The sequence below is a fragment of the Oncorhynchus nerka genome, linkage group LG19 (genome assembly GCF_034236695.1).
Source record: "Oncorhynchus nerka isolate Pitt River linkage group LG19, Oner_Uvic_2.0, whole genome shotgun sequence".
NCBI lineage: Eukaryota > Metazoa > Chordata > Actinopteri > Salmoniformes > Salmonidae > Oncorhynchus > Oncorhynchus nerka.
Window position 1 is genome coordinate 9,717,264 of NC_088414.1, and position 15,110 is coordinate 9,732,373.

The 15,110-nt window shown below is 46.9% G+C and overlaps 2 protein-coding genes across 4 annotated transcripts in view; one reads left to right on the top strand and one right to left on the bottom strand.

Moving 5' to 3' along the window:
* The first annotated feature begins 1,225 nt into the window (after positions 1-1,225).
* On the top strand, positions 1,226-4,905 carry LOC115146888 (butyrophilin-like protein 2). 2 transcript variants are annotated; one of them, XM_065004701.1, is made up of 7 exons: positions 1,236-1,411; positions 1,517-1,540; positions 1,729-1,749; positions 2,167-2,502; positions 2,922-2,939; positions 3,463-3,474; positions 3,657-4,905. In XM_065004701.1, exons 3-7 carry the CDS (start codon positions 1,734-1,736, stop codon positions 3,782-3,784), a joined length of 510 nt encoding a protein of 169 aa, XP_064860773.1. In that variant the 5' UTR covers positions 1,236-1,411; positions 1,517-1,540; positions 1,729-1,733; the 3' UTR covers positions 3,785-4,905. The 2 variants fall into 2 exon arrangements, with proteins under 2 accessions (XP_064860772.1, XP_064860773.1); XM_065004700.1 differs by having other exon boundaries at positions 1,226-1,540; positions 1,729-1,821.
* A 7,211-nt stretch (positions 4,906-12,116) lies between these two features.
* The window catches only part of LOC115101009 (LHFPL tetraspan subfamily member 2a), a 90,257-nt gene continuing 87,263 nt past the window's right edge, over positions 12,117-15,110 (bottom strand). For both annotated transcript variants that reach the window (XM_029620152.2, XM_029620153.2), the window contains one exon: positions 12,117-13,613. In XM_029620152.2, coding sequence (XP_029476012.1) covers positions 13,357-13,613 — 257 coding nt within the window. In that variant the 3' untranslated portion in view covers positions 12,117-13,356. The remainder of the gene's footprint in view (positions 13,614-15,110) is intronic.

A 15,110-nucleotide genomic window follows, 5' to 3' on the forward strand; every position in this document is an offset into this window, starting at 1 on the left:
AAAAAAAAATTAAAAAAAATTAAACGGTAGGCTGCACTCAACTCTTGATGGAGTTGAGGTACTTGGGCAATGACAGCGATGAGAGAGAGAAACAAAGATGACCAGAGAGATCACATTGCCTCGTGCCAAACTGCATGCAGGATTCCTGTTCCACCTCACAGTGATCACCTTGTGCTCCATTTCTAACCAGTGGATGAATAAAGGTAATCTGGAGCCCATTAGGATGTGTGTCCTCTCTGTCCGCTATATACACACACACACACACACACTCAAACATTCATGGCTCCTCTTTTACGGTTCTCGAGACCAGTTGTGCAAACACATCTTGTGTGGGAAGATAATCCGGGAAGAGAGTTTTATGTTCGTATGCCGTCTAACCTGTGTGCCTAGATACAGAAATGGTACTTTATGTTCCTTGGCGCCGCACGTGTGTGTTCTGGGACTCTTATCTCTGTCTGTGATTCTCCGAGTCTTAGAAGGCCTGATCTGACCTCCTAAACCACACCCACTGACCTACAGTAATGCGTCAGCAACACTCTGGGGTCAGGGGTCACCTAGTGTTACACTTCTTTATGGCGTAATAAGGAAGCAGAGCTGCCGTCACAAAACACACGCACACACACACACACTAAATGTTGCTCAATCACTTACAGCAGGTAACAGTTAAGTTTAGAAATGGGGGATCTGTAAGGGTTTTCCTGTGGTGAAGGAGAAGCGGACCAAAATGCAGCGTGGTGGTTATTCATGTTCTTTAATAAAGGAACTAGACATGAAATAACTAACAAAACAATAAATGTGCGAACACAGAGACAGGAACAATCACCCACAAACACACAGTGAAATCCAGGCTACCTAAGTATGATTCTCAATCAGAGACAACTAATGACACCTGCCTCTGATTGAGAACCATACTAGGCCGAAACATAGAAATACCCCAAAACATAGAAAAACAAACATAGACTGCCCACCCAACTCACGCCCTGACCATACTAAATAAATACAAAACAAAGGAAATAAAGGTCAGAACGTGACAGGATCTATGTTCAAAGTTGGTCCTCAGTTGAGTTGGTCATTTTGCCATTATCATGCACTTTGGAACTAAGAATGTTCAGAGCCAAGCCTGCGGAACCAATCAGACTTTAATATCCGATCGTAATGAACTGGACTGAATGTTGCTCTGAATTGCTCCGAGGCGTTGATGGGTCTCCACCGTATCATAATGCGGTTATAAATGCTAAGTACAGGAGTTACACCGCCTTCGTGTTATCTACAGTTCTCTATTGGACACGCATGGAGGAGGGAGGCGTGATACAGGAGAGAAGAAGGACTTTATATGAGGCTGTATCTGGTTTCGGTGAAAGCCTGTAGATTTCCTGTATAGGCCCGAGCTGCAGAGTATTCAACAAACAAGGTGGTGAATATATGTCTGTAAAATGTGTTTGTGCGCAGTATATTTTTTCATGAATAGTGAGGCAGTGTTGTTGGATTTAAATCAACTATATTTTTCCTTCTGAAGTGGAGGACGTGAAGACCTGTAAAGGTATGGAGAGATCTCAGTATATTCTAGTCGAAAACGAGACACAACAACCCTCCTGTTTTAAAACCATTAGGACTGTAAAAAGGAATAGATGTGTGTATCTATTTTGCTTGGGAACAATACATGCAAAGGGCTCTGATGAATAAATGGTGGAATTGTCTAAATAGAAATGTTTTCTCTTTTTATCGCAGGTAAAATGTCCAGAGTAAAGAGTAAGTCACACCATGCTAGAATTCATTCTGAGCTGGTCGTACACATTTCCTTGACAAAAAATACTAAACCAAGTATGTGAAGGGAAATGAGTTTGAGGTTGAATTTCTCATTTGTGTGTAAAAATGTCATTGGATGAAATGTGCTTGTTAAGATCAGGAGGTAATGCTGCGCTCTCCCTCCAAAACATTTACTTTCAATTTCCATAGTAGCATTCACGTTCTGCTATCCTATATTTATCATTTCTGTCAGATAAATATGTCTGCCTGGGATAGTTTGTTGTATTTTAGAGGTTAATATTGTCCCTGTCATTTTATGCCTATTTAAAAAAACGTTTTGCATGAATGTACTGATAGTATTTGTGTACCTGACAAAGATGATGACATTAAGCAAGACATTTTTTCTCTCGCACTGAACAGATGACTTTAAACTTACCACCGCTGATGACAGCGAGAGGGTTGGTCGTGGTCATGATGTCACCCTCCACTGTCACCTCTCCCCCAAAACCAGTGCAGTTGTCATGACGATCCGGTGGTTTAAGGGGGCAGAGTGCATTTACCTGTATAACAATGGCCAGGTGACAGAGAGCGTTGGCTACGAGGGCAGAGTCAGTCTGATGACGCCTGAGCTGGAGGGAGGCGACGTGTCCCTGAGGCTGAGAGACTTCAGGAGGTCAGACGTAGGGCGGTACAGATGTCAGGTCGTCCACGGAGAACAGAAGGAGGAGGCTGCAGTGGGTTTAGAGGTTGCTAGTGGTAAGGGCTCTGTAACTACAGTACATGTTAATATACACCTAAGCAACCATAACAACCCGTCTGTTTCCCTGTACAGCACACGGCTACTTCCTCATGTAGTTAGGAGTTTGTAGTAGGAGTTAGAGACTGGACTAGATGGATTCTGACTATCAACTAGCAGTAATGCATATGACAATCACTCTGAGATTTGAGCTTGATGTCCTGACCCTAACGCGTTTCAACCATTCCAGCGCAACTGGTCACGTCCCTTGATTCTGATTAGTAATGAATGTGATGAACACTCGTAACCCCTTTGATGCATATCACATCATCCTGGAATTTGATTGGATAATCAATGATTTGAAGGTACTGATAATAACTAATACGTTCATTTTTTTTTCATTATCATTACTCATGGCTCTCCATCTTGGATAATGAAGGATCACGATTGGACTTTGGTGAGTGATTACTCATTTGGCTGCTTTGTTTATTGACAACCAATAAGACAAAACCGATAGTAAACCAGAGTGTTTCAATCTGATACCATACAGAACTAGTGGCCTTGTAAACAGCAGAGTACTCTACACTTATCAGCACTCTTCCCAATTGTTCCGTTTATCTCGTATATCTCGATAAATTGTCCTGCATTTACATAGCCCTGCCTCCTCCAACACAATCTCTTCCTTAGAACTCAGCGTTAGACACTTCAAAAGGAATCGAGAATCAGCGTGAATTTAGCTTGATGTCCGAGTAGGAAGCATTAACACTGACTGCTTACCGGCGCAGGGCTTACGTCCCTTGATGCAAATTAGTAGTGAATTTGATGAACAGTCATTCCAATTTTATGCATGGTATTTGATCAAATGATTTAATACATCAGAAATGGAATTTAACGAGTGTAACAATGATAACTAATAGCCTGCATTCTGTTTTACATGGTCATGATTCGTGGATCTCCATCTTGGATAACGGAACGATTAGCTAGGTTATATGGTGAGTAACAAGGTATATATGTCTGTTCTGATTATTGATAACCAATAACACAAGACAAAGAACAGACCAGCGTTGCAGTATGATGCCATAGAGAAGTAGAGGCTTTGTGAAACATTCAGTCATTCTGCTCACATCCCTTTCCCTTGATGTACAACATTAATACATGTGATGAACACATGCAGGAGCGGCTTTGGGACAGGTCTCTGAAGTGGCCCAGCCAGAACCCGGACTTAAACCCGATTCAACATCTCTGCAGGGACCTGAAAATAGCTGTGCCACGACGCTCCCCATCCAACCTGACAGAGCTTGAGAGGATCTGCAGAGAAGAAGAGGAGAAAGTCCCCAAATACAGGTGTGCCAAGCTTGTAGCATCATACCCAAGAAGACTTGAGGCTGTAATGGCTCCCAAAGGTGCTTCAACAAAGTACTGCGTAAAGGGTCTGAATACTTATGTAAATGTGATACTTCAGTTTTTTATTTACATTTTTAATACATTTGCTAAAAATTCAAATAACCTGTTTTTGCTTTGTCGTTATGGGGTATTGTGTGTAGATTAAATACATTTTAGAATAAGGCTGTAATGTAACAGCATTTTGAAAAAGTCAAGGGGTCTGAGTACTTTCTGAATGGACTGTAAACCCAGCGAGTCAGAGAGGAGGAGAGACTACTGGAGGACACTACCAGAGAGGTGGAGAAGAGGAAGAGAGACTACTGGAGGACACTACCAGAGAGGTGGAGAAGAGGAAGAGAGACTACTGGAGGACACTACCAGAGAGGTGGAGAAGAGGAAGAGAGACTACTGGAGGACACTACCAGAGAGGTGGAGAAGAGGAAGAGAGACTACTGGAGGACACTACCAGAGAGGTGGAGAAGAGGAAGAGAGACTACTGGAGGACACTGCCAGAGAGGTGGAGAAGAGGAAGAGAGACTACTGGAGAACACTACCAGAGAGGTGGAGAAGAGGAAGAGAGACTACTGGAGGACACTGCCAGAGAGGTGGAGAAGAGGAAGAGAGACTACTGGAGGACACTACCAGAGAGGTGGAGAAGAGGAAGAGAGACTACTGGAGGACACTACCAGAGAGGTGGAGAAGAGGAAGAGAGACTACTGGAGGACACTACCAGAGAGGTGGAGAAGAGGAAGAGACAAGTGGATGCACTGGGAATGGACCTGCAGGACTCGAACAGCCAAGTAGAGAACTTCAGAGTCCAACTGCAGCGTCATTCCCCCCTAAAACAAAAAAGGCACAAGAAAGAGGATTTCTGACAACCACCATCTCAGATTGTTCTAAAAATCCTTTCTGTAGTTAGAAACAGATGAGATGAGCATTTCTGAAAAATCATTTTGTTGAAACATATTTTGATCTCTGACCCCCAATTGGCCATTTTTATTTAAAGTGTTCATATAACCTTCAATAAATATTGTACCTCAGCTACCGATTTGGACAATACTTTTTCTTAACAATGAGCAAGACATGAGGAATCCGATATTGATGATCAAAAGCCACTCACAGACCCCCCCCCACACCTCATGCCAATCCCACCCCAACAACCAGTATACAGTACCCCACACCTCATGCCAATCCCACCCCAACAACCAGTATACAGTACCCCACACTTCATGCCAATCCCACCCCAACAACCAGTATACAGTACCCCACACTTCATGCCAATCCCACCCCAACAACCAGTATACAGTATCCCACACCTACATTTACATTACATTTAAGTCATTTAGCAGACGCTCTTATCCAGAGCGACTTACAAATTGGTGCATTCACCTTATGACATCCAGTGGAACAGCCACTTTACAATAGTGCATCTAAATATTTTAAGGGGGGTGAGAAGGATTACTTTATCCTATCCTAGGTATTCCTTAAAGAGGTGGGGTTTCAGGTGTCTCCGGAAGGTGGTGATTGACTCCGCTGTCCTGGCGTCGTGAGGGAGTTTGTTCCACCATTGGGGGGCCAGAGCAGCGAACAGTTTTGACTGGGCTGAGCGGGAACTGTACTTCCTCAGTGGTAGGGAGGCGAGCAGGCCAGAGGTGGATGAACGCAGTGCCCTTGTTTGGGTGTAGGGCCTGATCAGAGCCTGGAGGTACTGAGGTGCCGTTCCCCTCACAGCTCCGTAGGCAAGCACCATGGTCTTGTAGCGGATGCGAGCTTCAACTGGAAGCCAGTGGAGAGAGCGGAGGAGCGGGGTGACGTGAGAGAACTTGGGAAGGTTGAACACCAGACGGGCTGCGGCGTTCTGGATGAGTTGTAGGGGTTTAATGGCACAGGCAGGGAGCCCAGCCAACAGCGAGTTGCAGTAATCCAGACGGGAGATGACAAGTGCCTGGATTAGGACCTGCGCCGCTTCCTGTGTGAGGCAGGGTCGTACTCTACGGATGTTGTAGAGCATGAACCTCATGCCAATCCCACCCCAACAACCAGTATACAGTATCCCACACCTCATGCCAATCCCACCCCAACAACCAGTATACAGTATCCCACACCTCATGCCAATCCCACCCCAACAACCAGTATACAGTATCCCACACCTCATGCCAATCCCACCCCAACAACCAGTATACAGTATCGCACTCAGGTCCCAGAGCTGCTGGAGCAGGTATCATGTCCTCAACATTAAGGACAGGGCCCTTGGCACTCGGGTCCCAGAGCTGCTGGAGCAGGTACCAGGTCCTCAACATTAAGGACAGGGCCCTTGGCACTCAGGTCCCAGAGCTGCTGGAGCAGGTACCATGTCCTCAACATTAAGGACAGGGCCCTTGTTACTCAGGTCTCAGAGCTGCTGGAGCAGGTACCATGTCCTCAACATTAAGGACAGGGCCCTGGGCACTCAGGTCTCAGAGCTGCTGGAGCAGGTACCATGTCCTCAACATTAAGGACAGGGCCCTTGGCACTCAGGTCCCAGATCTGCTGGAGCAGGTATCATGTCCTCAACATTAAGGACAGGGCCCTTGGCACTCAGGTCCCAGAGCTGCTGGAGCAGGTACCATGTCCTCAACATTAAGGACAGGGCCCTTGGCACTCAGGTCCCAGAGCTGCTGGAGCAGGTACCATGTCCTCAGCATTAAGGACAGGGCCCTTGGCACTCGGGTCCCAGAGCTGCTGGAGCAGGTACCAGGTCCTCAACATTAAGGACAGGGCCCTTGGCACTCAGGTCCCAGAGCTGCTGGAGCAGGTACCATGTCCTCAACATTAAGGACAGGGCCCTTGTTACTCAGGTCTCAGAGCTGCTGGAGCAGGTACCATGTCCTCAACATTAAGGACAGGGCCCTGGGCACTCAGGTCTCAGAGCTGCTGGAGCAGGTACCATGTCCTCAACATTAAGGACAGGGCCCTTGGCACTCAGGTCCCAGATCTGCTGGAGCAGGTATCATGTCCTCAACATTAAGGACAGGGCCCTTGGCACTCAGGTCCCAGAGCTGCTGGAGCAGGTACCATGTCCTCAACATTAAGGACAGGGCCCTTGGCACTCAGGTCCCAGAGCTGCTGGAGCAGGTACCATGTCCTCAGCATTAAGGACAGGGCCCTTGGCACTCAGGTCCCAGAGCTGCTGGAGCAGGTACCATGTCCTCAGCATTAAGGACAGGGCCCTTGGCACTCAGCTCCCAGAGCTGCTGGAGCAGGTACCATGTCCTCAGCATTAAGGACAGGGCCCTTGGCACTCAGGTCCCAGAGCTGCTGGAGCAGGTACCATGTCCTCAGCATTAAGGACAGGGCCCTTGGCACTCAGGTCCCAGAGCTGCTGGAGCAGGTACCATGTCCTCAGCATTAAGGACAGGGCCCTTGGCACTCAGGTCCCAGAGCTGCTGGAGCAGGTACCATGTCCTCAGCATTAAGGACAGGGCCCTTGGCACTCAGGTCCCAGAGCTGCTGGAGCAGGTACCATGTCCTCAGCATTAAGGACAGGGCCCTTGGCACTCAGGTCCCAGAGCTGCTGGAGCAGGAGAAGAAAAAAGAGCTGGAGTCTGTTAGGTGGGGGGGGGGGAATGGAGAAATCTGGAAAGATTGAGAGAGAAAGAATGAGAGGAGGGAGGAGAGACACAGGCAGGAGATTGAGCATATGAAGGAGAGGCCAGAGTTGAAGCAGTGAGAAGCCTGGTGAAGATAGTTTGACCTGAGTTACAGAGGAACGTCACGATCTCACAGACAGAGATGCAGAAGAGTTGTGCAGCCAGACGGAAGAGGAGAATCGAGAGATGAAGGAGAAAGATAGACAGATGGATAAAGACATTCCTCTCAAAAATTTTAGAGAAGGCTGTTGCGCAGCAACTCACTGCCTTCCTGAAGACAAACAATGTATACGAAATGCTTCAGTCTGGTTTTAGACCCCATCATAGCACTGAGACGGCACTTGTGAAGGTGGTAAATGACATTTTAATGGCAACGGACCGAGGCTCTGCATCTGTCCTCGTGCTCCTAGACCTTAGTGCTGCTTTTGATACCATCGATCACCACATTCTTTTGGAGAGATTGGAAACCCAAATTGGTCTACACGGACATGTTCTGGCCTGGTTTAGATCTTATCTGTCGGAAAGATATCAGTTTGTCTCTGTGAATGGTTTGTCCTCTGACAAATCAACTGTAAATTTCGGTGTTCCTCAAGGTTCTGTTTTAGGACCACTATTGTTTTCACTATATATTTTACCTCTTGGGGATGTTATTCGAAAACATAATGTAAACTTTCACTGCTATGCGGATGACACACAGCTGTACATTTCAATGAAACATGGTGAAGCCCCAAAATTGCCCTCGCTAGAAGCATGTGTTTCAGACATAAGGAAGTGGATGGCTGCAAACTTTCTACTATTAAACTCGGACAAAACAGAGATGCTTGTTCTAGGTCCCAAGAAACAAAGAGATCTTCTGTTGAATCTGACAATTAATCTTAATGGTTGTACAGTCGTCTCAAATAAAACTGTGAAGGACCTCGGCGTTACTCTGGACCCTGATCTCTCTTTTGAAGAACATATCAAGACCATTTCGAGGACAGCTTTTTTCCATCTACGTAACATTGCAAAAATCAGAAACTTTCTGTCCAAAAATGATGCAGAAAAATTAATCCATGCTTTTGTCACTTCTAGGTTAGACTACTGCAATGCTCTATTTTCCGGCTACCCGGATAAAGCACTAAATAAACTTCAGTTAGTGCTGAATACGGCTGCTAGAATCCTGACTAGAACCAAAAAAAAAAATTTGATCATATTACTCCAGTGCTAGCCTCTCTACACTGGCTTCCTGTCAAAGCAAGGGCTGATTTCAAGGTTTTACTGCTAACCTACAAAGCATTACATGGGCTTGCTCCTACCTATCTCTCTGATTTGGTCCTGCCGTACATACCTACACGTACGCTACGGTCACAAGACGCAGGCCTCCTAATTGTCCCTAGAATTTCTAAGCAAACAGCTGGAGGCAGGGCTTTCTCCTATAGAGCTCCATTTTTATGGAACGGTCTGCCTACCCATGTCAGAGACGCAAACTCGGTCTCAACCTTTAAGTCTTTACTGAAGACTCATCTCTTCAGTGGGTCATATGATTGAGTGTAGTCTGGCCCAGGAGTGGGAAGGTGAACGGAAAGGCTCTGGAGCAACGAACCGCCCTTGCTGTCTCTGCCTGGCCGATTCCCCTCTTTCCACTGGGATTCTCTGCCTCTACCCTGTTACGGGGGCTGAGTCACTGGCTTACTGGGGCTCTCTCATGCCGTCCCTGGGGGGGGGGGTGCGTCACCTGGGTGGGTTGATTCACTGTTGTGGTCGGCCTGTCTGGGTTGGCGCCTCCCCCTTGGGTTGTGCCGTGGCGGAGATCTTTGTGGGCTATACTCGGCCTTGTCTCAGGATGGTAAGTTGGTGGTTGAAGATATCCCTCTAGTGGTGTGGGGGCTGTGCTTTGGCAAAGTGGGTGGGGTTATATCCTTCCTGTTTGGCCCTGTCCGGGGTGTCCTCGGGTTGGGGCCACAGTGTCTCCTGACCCCTCCTGTCTCAGCCTCCAGTATTTATGCTGCATTAGTTTATGTGTCGGGGGCTAGGGTCAGTTTGTTATATCTGGAGTACTTCTCCTGTCCTATTCGGTGTCCTGTGTGAATCTAAGTGTGCGTTCTCTAATTCTCTCCTTCTCTCTTTCTTTCTCTCTCTCGGAGGACCTGAGCCCTAGGACCATGCCCCAGGACTACCTGACATGATGACTCCTTGCTGTCCCCAGTCCACCTGGCCATGCTGCTGCTCCAGTTTCAACTGGCCTGGGCCCTAGGACCATGTCCCAGGACTACCTGACATGATGACTCCTTGCTGTCCCCAGTCCACCTGGCCATGCTGCTGCTCCAGTTTCAACTGTTCTGCCTTACTATTATTCAACCATGCTGGTCATTTATGAACATTTGAACATCTTGGCCACGTTCTGTTATAATCTCCACCCGGCACAGCCAGAAGAGGACTGGCCACCCCACATATGCTCTCTCTAATTCTCTCTTTCTTTCTCTCTCTCGGAGGACCTGAGCCCTAGGACCGTGCCCCAGGACTACCTGACATGATGACTCCTTGCTGTCCCCAGTCCACCTGACTGTGCTGCTGCTCCAGTTTCAACTGTTCTGCCTTATTATTATTCGACCATGCTGGTCATTTATGAACATTTGAACATCTTGGTCATGTTCTGTTATAATCTCTACCCGGCACAGCCAGAAGAGGACTGGCCACCCCACATAGCCTGGTTCCTCTCTAGGTTTCTTCCTAGGTTTTGGCCTTTCTAGGGAGTTTTTCCTAGCCACCGTGCTTTTACACCTGCATTGTTTGCTGTTTGGGGTTTTAGGCTGGGTTTCTGTACAGCACTTTGAGATATCAGCTGATGTACGAAGGGCTATATAAATAAATTTGATTTGATTTGATTTGATTTGATTTGACATAGTGAGGGAGAGACTGAGAGATGACTTTAACATTTTGGAGGTCTACTTGCCAAGAAGCACACAGACACTTGGGAGATGGAGGGGGAGGTAAGAGGCAGAAGAGAGGAAGGAGAGGGGGGAGACAGAACAAAGGATAGAGCGAATGAGACTACTCTTTCATTGAGGGGTTAGAGAGGAGAAAAGGTAGAGAGAATCACACTGGATTTATCCCACAATGTAGCAGCAAAGTGGGAGCTTATGTGACCACGCCCACTGGGGACAAGACGTCAATTCAACGTCTATTCCATGTCGGTTCAACGTCATTCCGTTGGACTGACTCGGAAACAGCGTTGATTCAAGCTGTGTGTGGTAAGTGGGCAACCTTCATCCCAGAGAGATGAAAGGAGCTGAGAACGACAGTGATCTTAGTGGGGATTTCTTTAGAAGAGGTCTACATAACTAGTCTGAGAAGTAGCTCACATTTAGGGGGAAAGGTAGCAGGAGTAGGAGGAAGAGAGGGAGGGGAGGGTAACAGGAGGAAGGGTCGGTTGGAAAAGACAACTCCTTTGTTAAAGGGGTTAAAGGAGAGATCATTTAGAAAGAATCACGTTGTATTCATCCCACATGTAGATGTCTTACTGACCAAAGAGTCCTACCATTGTTTCCAGTTAGTATCTTTTCAGTAAAGGATTCAAGTCATGCATGTTTATTGCATGTTTATTGTTTGTTATGTGGACCCATTTGTAGTAAGAGATGTGAATTAAACGGTTGTCTTCGTCTTTTGTTCATTCAAATGATAGGTCCAGTGCCATTTCCTGTCCCACCCAGTTGATTTGAATGATTTTCCTGCTGTTATTTATCCAGACGGCCAGAAGATGGCAGTGTTTATTCATCTGAACTGATTTAAACAAACTCAACGTTGTACAAATCCTCTTGCAGATTTGTGCGTGCGTGCGTGCGTGCGTGTGTGTGAACACGATGAGCGACATGGCAGCCAACAGGGATGCTCTTATTTAGACCACACACACACACACAGCTCCTCTTTCACTGTTCTCCTATCAAGACCAGTAGGACAAACACATGATGTGTGGGAAGTTGGTTTGTTTGTGTGTTGTTGGCCTGTGTGTGTGTGTGTCATTTTGTTATTCTTATCGGTCTGTGATTCTCCAGGTCTCAGAAGGCCATTTTCTAAAGCTCCTATTCTAACCCCCACCTACTGACCGACAGTACTGAGTCAGCAACACTCTGGGGTCAGGGGTCACCTTGTGTTACACTCATTATGGCTTAATAAGGAAGCAGAGCTGCCTTCATAACTCTGTTATCAGGTTACCTCCCCACACAAAATGAAATAAGTATCGGACTCTCTCTTTCTCTTTGTCTCAGTCGATAGAGGGGTAAAACCAGGCTAAGCTGACTTGCTGACAGTAGACGAGGAGCTTGGAGTCTCATACTGCAGCCCTCTGGAGGAACAGGGAAATTTGTCAAGTGACATGGAAACGCTGTCCAATCTGGAAGTCATCAACTGCTCTGTGTGTGTGTGTGTGTGTGTGCGCGCACGCATGGTGCATGCATGGGTGGGGGGGGGGGTGACTCATGCACATACACACTGGAGGTCTATAGTGTGGTGAGGGGTAGGTTATAGCTGGCGATAGTGAGTGAAGACTCACCACTTATTTCCCTCCCTCACCCATCCTTCCCCACATTACATTAGAGAGCCCCACAGATATGAACTTTGCTGGAGAAACTCATAGCCAGGACACCTTTTCTTTCTCTTTCTGTTTTTATTGGTTTGGCAGAGACAGACCGAGGTGCTGGGAAAGTGGGATGACCATTCAACAACACACGTTTCAACAGTTTCTCTCCAGCGCTGTGGCTGGTGTCGCCGGAATAACAGTCCTCCCTTGGTGTCGCAGGAATAAGAGTCCTCCCTGAAACAAGACACTCTCATATGAATACTTGTGTGTTGTTGTCCAAGTCTTTTGTCCATAGATTATAGGGAGTCGGCTGAGGAGGACCTCAATGAGACCAGGCTAGGATCATCAGAGAAGGGGGGGGGGGTCCAGGCAAAACCATCTCAATATCTGAAAAAGGAACCAAGCACAGTCTCTCACACACAATAACAAACACACAAACACACCACAGCTCTCTCTTAGCAAGCTCATGCAGTCCATGTGAACCATGGCTGGTGTAGGTGTCCCATCAATACATTTCAAGGGTCCAAGAAGACATACATTGGTCATTTCAATTGACAGTACATTCTGTAAGCTTTAAGGACATCACGATTCCATGCTAAACTAAGGCCATGTCTGAGAGTAGTTTACTGGACTGAGTAGTGGTTCCCTTGTAAATTTACTCACACCTGGCTTAAGTTGGCGCTGGCAGAAGTTCCCTCTAACCGCTGGTCCAGGGTCAGATGTTATTTGATCCTCCCCATTAGGTTCAGGTTATGATTTGGGGTTGGGAAATCTGATCCTAGATCTGTAGCCAGGGGCAACTTCTATCTGGGATTTTAAGTTATTACAGTTGACTAGCACCAGGTAGGCGGATCTTCAGGTCGTGACATCATCGCGCCAGGATTCAAGGCGAGAGTGACATCATTTAAAACACAGCCTGAACAGAGCTGAGAGGACCACCATTCTCAGATCATCATCATCATCATCATCATCATCACTATGTACAGTATATGCACACTTATTTACAATACAAACTTACTGGTGTCAGGGTAGCTGGTACTGGCACACATTACAAATAATAACACACAGAACACAGACAGCACCTCTGGTGGCGGAGAGAGGAAATGCACTGAAACACACGTTTGTGAAAAGCTTGGCACTGTAGATTTCTCCCACATCAACAATAACAACAATACAGGGTCAAAGGTCAGAGAGTCAGTCTTAGTGGTAAACAATATTGTGGGGGGGGGGGGGGCTCCATTTGATTGACAGCTGGGCCCCAGAGTGGAGACGAGGGGGGTAGGACGTGACATTCCTCCTCGTCAGCCTCAGAGCAGGCAGATAAGGCTCTTGCCCTCCTCAATCTCCTCCTGCACCTTGTCTGAGGACGTGGCGATCTCGGCCTGGGCAGAGAACACAGCACAGACGAAGGTGAGCACGGTGCCCCCCATGGCTGTGTAGAAGGCCCAGCCCATGGTGCACAGCCCCGACCGGTAGGGAGCCGCGTCCTGACCACAGTACAGCTGCACCTTGTCTGAACCCCAGCCTGCAGGGTATAGCATCAGACCCAGGATCAGAAACAGACCTGGACCAGAGAGAGGGGAGAGAGAGCCAGCGTTAGTTCATCAGTAACAATATAAAGCATTAAATAGACCTAGAACCAGCAAACATATGTGTGTGACTGATTGAATGTGTGTTTTAAATGCAGCTACAGAGAAGTGGGGGATGACAACAGCACATTATCTAAAGTCCATCCACAGAACAGCTAACAGCTACATTCTCTGGTATCAAAACACTTCCTGTTTCAATAACACGTTAGCATTCTGACTTCCCGTTGGTCATAAATACTATACGGGGCTAAAATGATTTCCTTCACCATCCCTTTCAGATGGGACTCCTGCTCCATTCCATTCTAACAGTACACCTGGCCAGTGTCAACTCTCATTGCAACAAAAAGGCTTCTTTCCCCAAACATGCTCCCCGCATCGCGAACCTGAGGTTACAGCACAAGGTTACAGGAACAACAGGAAAAGGGGCTTCCTCCCGCCAAGTCACTGAAGTGACCGACCGACTAACCCTGTCTCAGATTCCTGTATCTCTCGCTGCTGGAGGATGGAGCCACTTCCTGTGGGGACGGGGCCTACTTCTAACACCACACCGATTCGGTTACAACACCCCTGCACTGTACAATGTTCCACTTTTAACAGAACACGGATTCTGTTACAACACCAGAACCTAGAGGAAAGCCTAATCGAAGCTTGGTCTGAAGTAGCAGTTGAAACGTTTGCCCAAATCCCACACGTGACCAGTGGAGGTGAGACGGCGCAGGCCGCTGTAGTGTCTTGTGTTCAATATCTCTGTATCCCTGCGCAGACCATCTCCATACTCCTGAATGACGTTGTAGGAAAAGGCAGTGATCCTCCTACTGGTTCCCCGGCTTTGACACACACCAGAAGACGTTCCGTCACGTTGTTGGCAGCTGGGACTGGAACTACAATATCAGAAGTCTACTACTGGCAGTCTACTACTAGAAGTCTACTACTAGATGTCTACTACTAGAAGTCTACTACTAGAAGTCTACTACTGGAAGTCTACTACTGGAAGTCTACTACTAGAAGTCTACTACTAGATGTCTACTACTAGATGTCTACTACTAGAAGTCTACTACTAGAAGTCTACTACTGGAAGTCTACTACTAGAAGTCTACTACTGGCAGTCTACTATTAGAAGTCTACTACTAGAAGTCTACTACTGGAAGTCTACTACTAGAAGTCTACTACTAGAAGTCTACTACTAGAAGTCTACTACTGGAAGTCTACTACTAGAAGTCTACTACTAGATGTCTACTACTAGAAGTCTACTACTAGAAGTCTACTACTGGAAGTCTACTACTAGAAGTCTACTACTGGAAGTCTACTACTAGAAGTCTACTACTGGAAGTCTACTACTAGAAGTCTACTACTAGAAGTCTACTACTGGAAGTCTACTACTAGAAGTCTACTACTAGAAGTCTACTACTGGAAGTCTACTACTAGAAGTCTACTACTGGAAGTCTACTACTAGAAGTCTACTACTGGAAGTC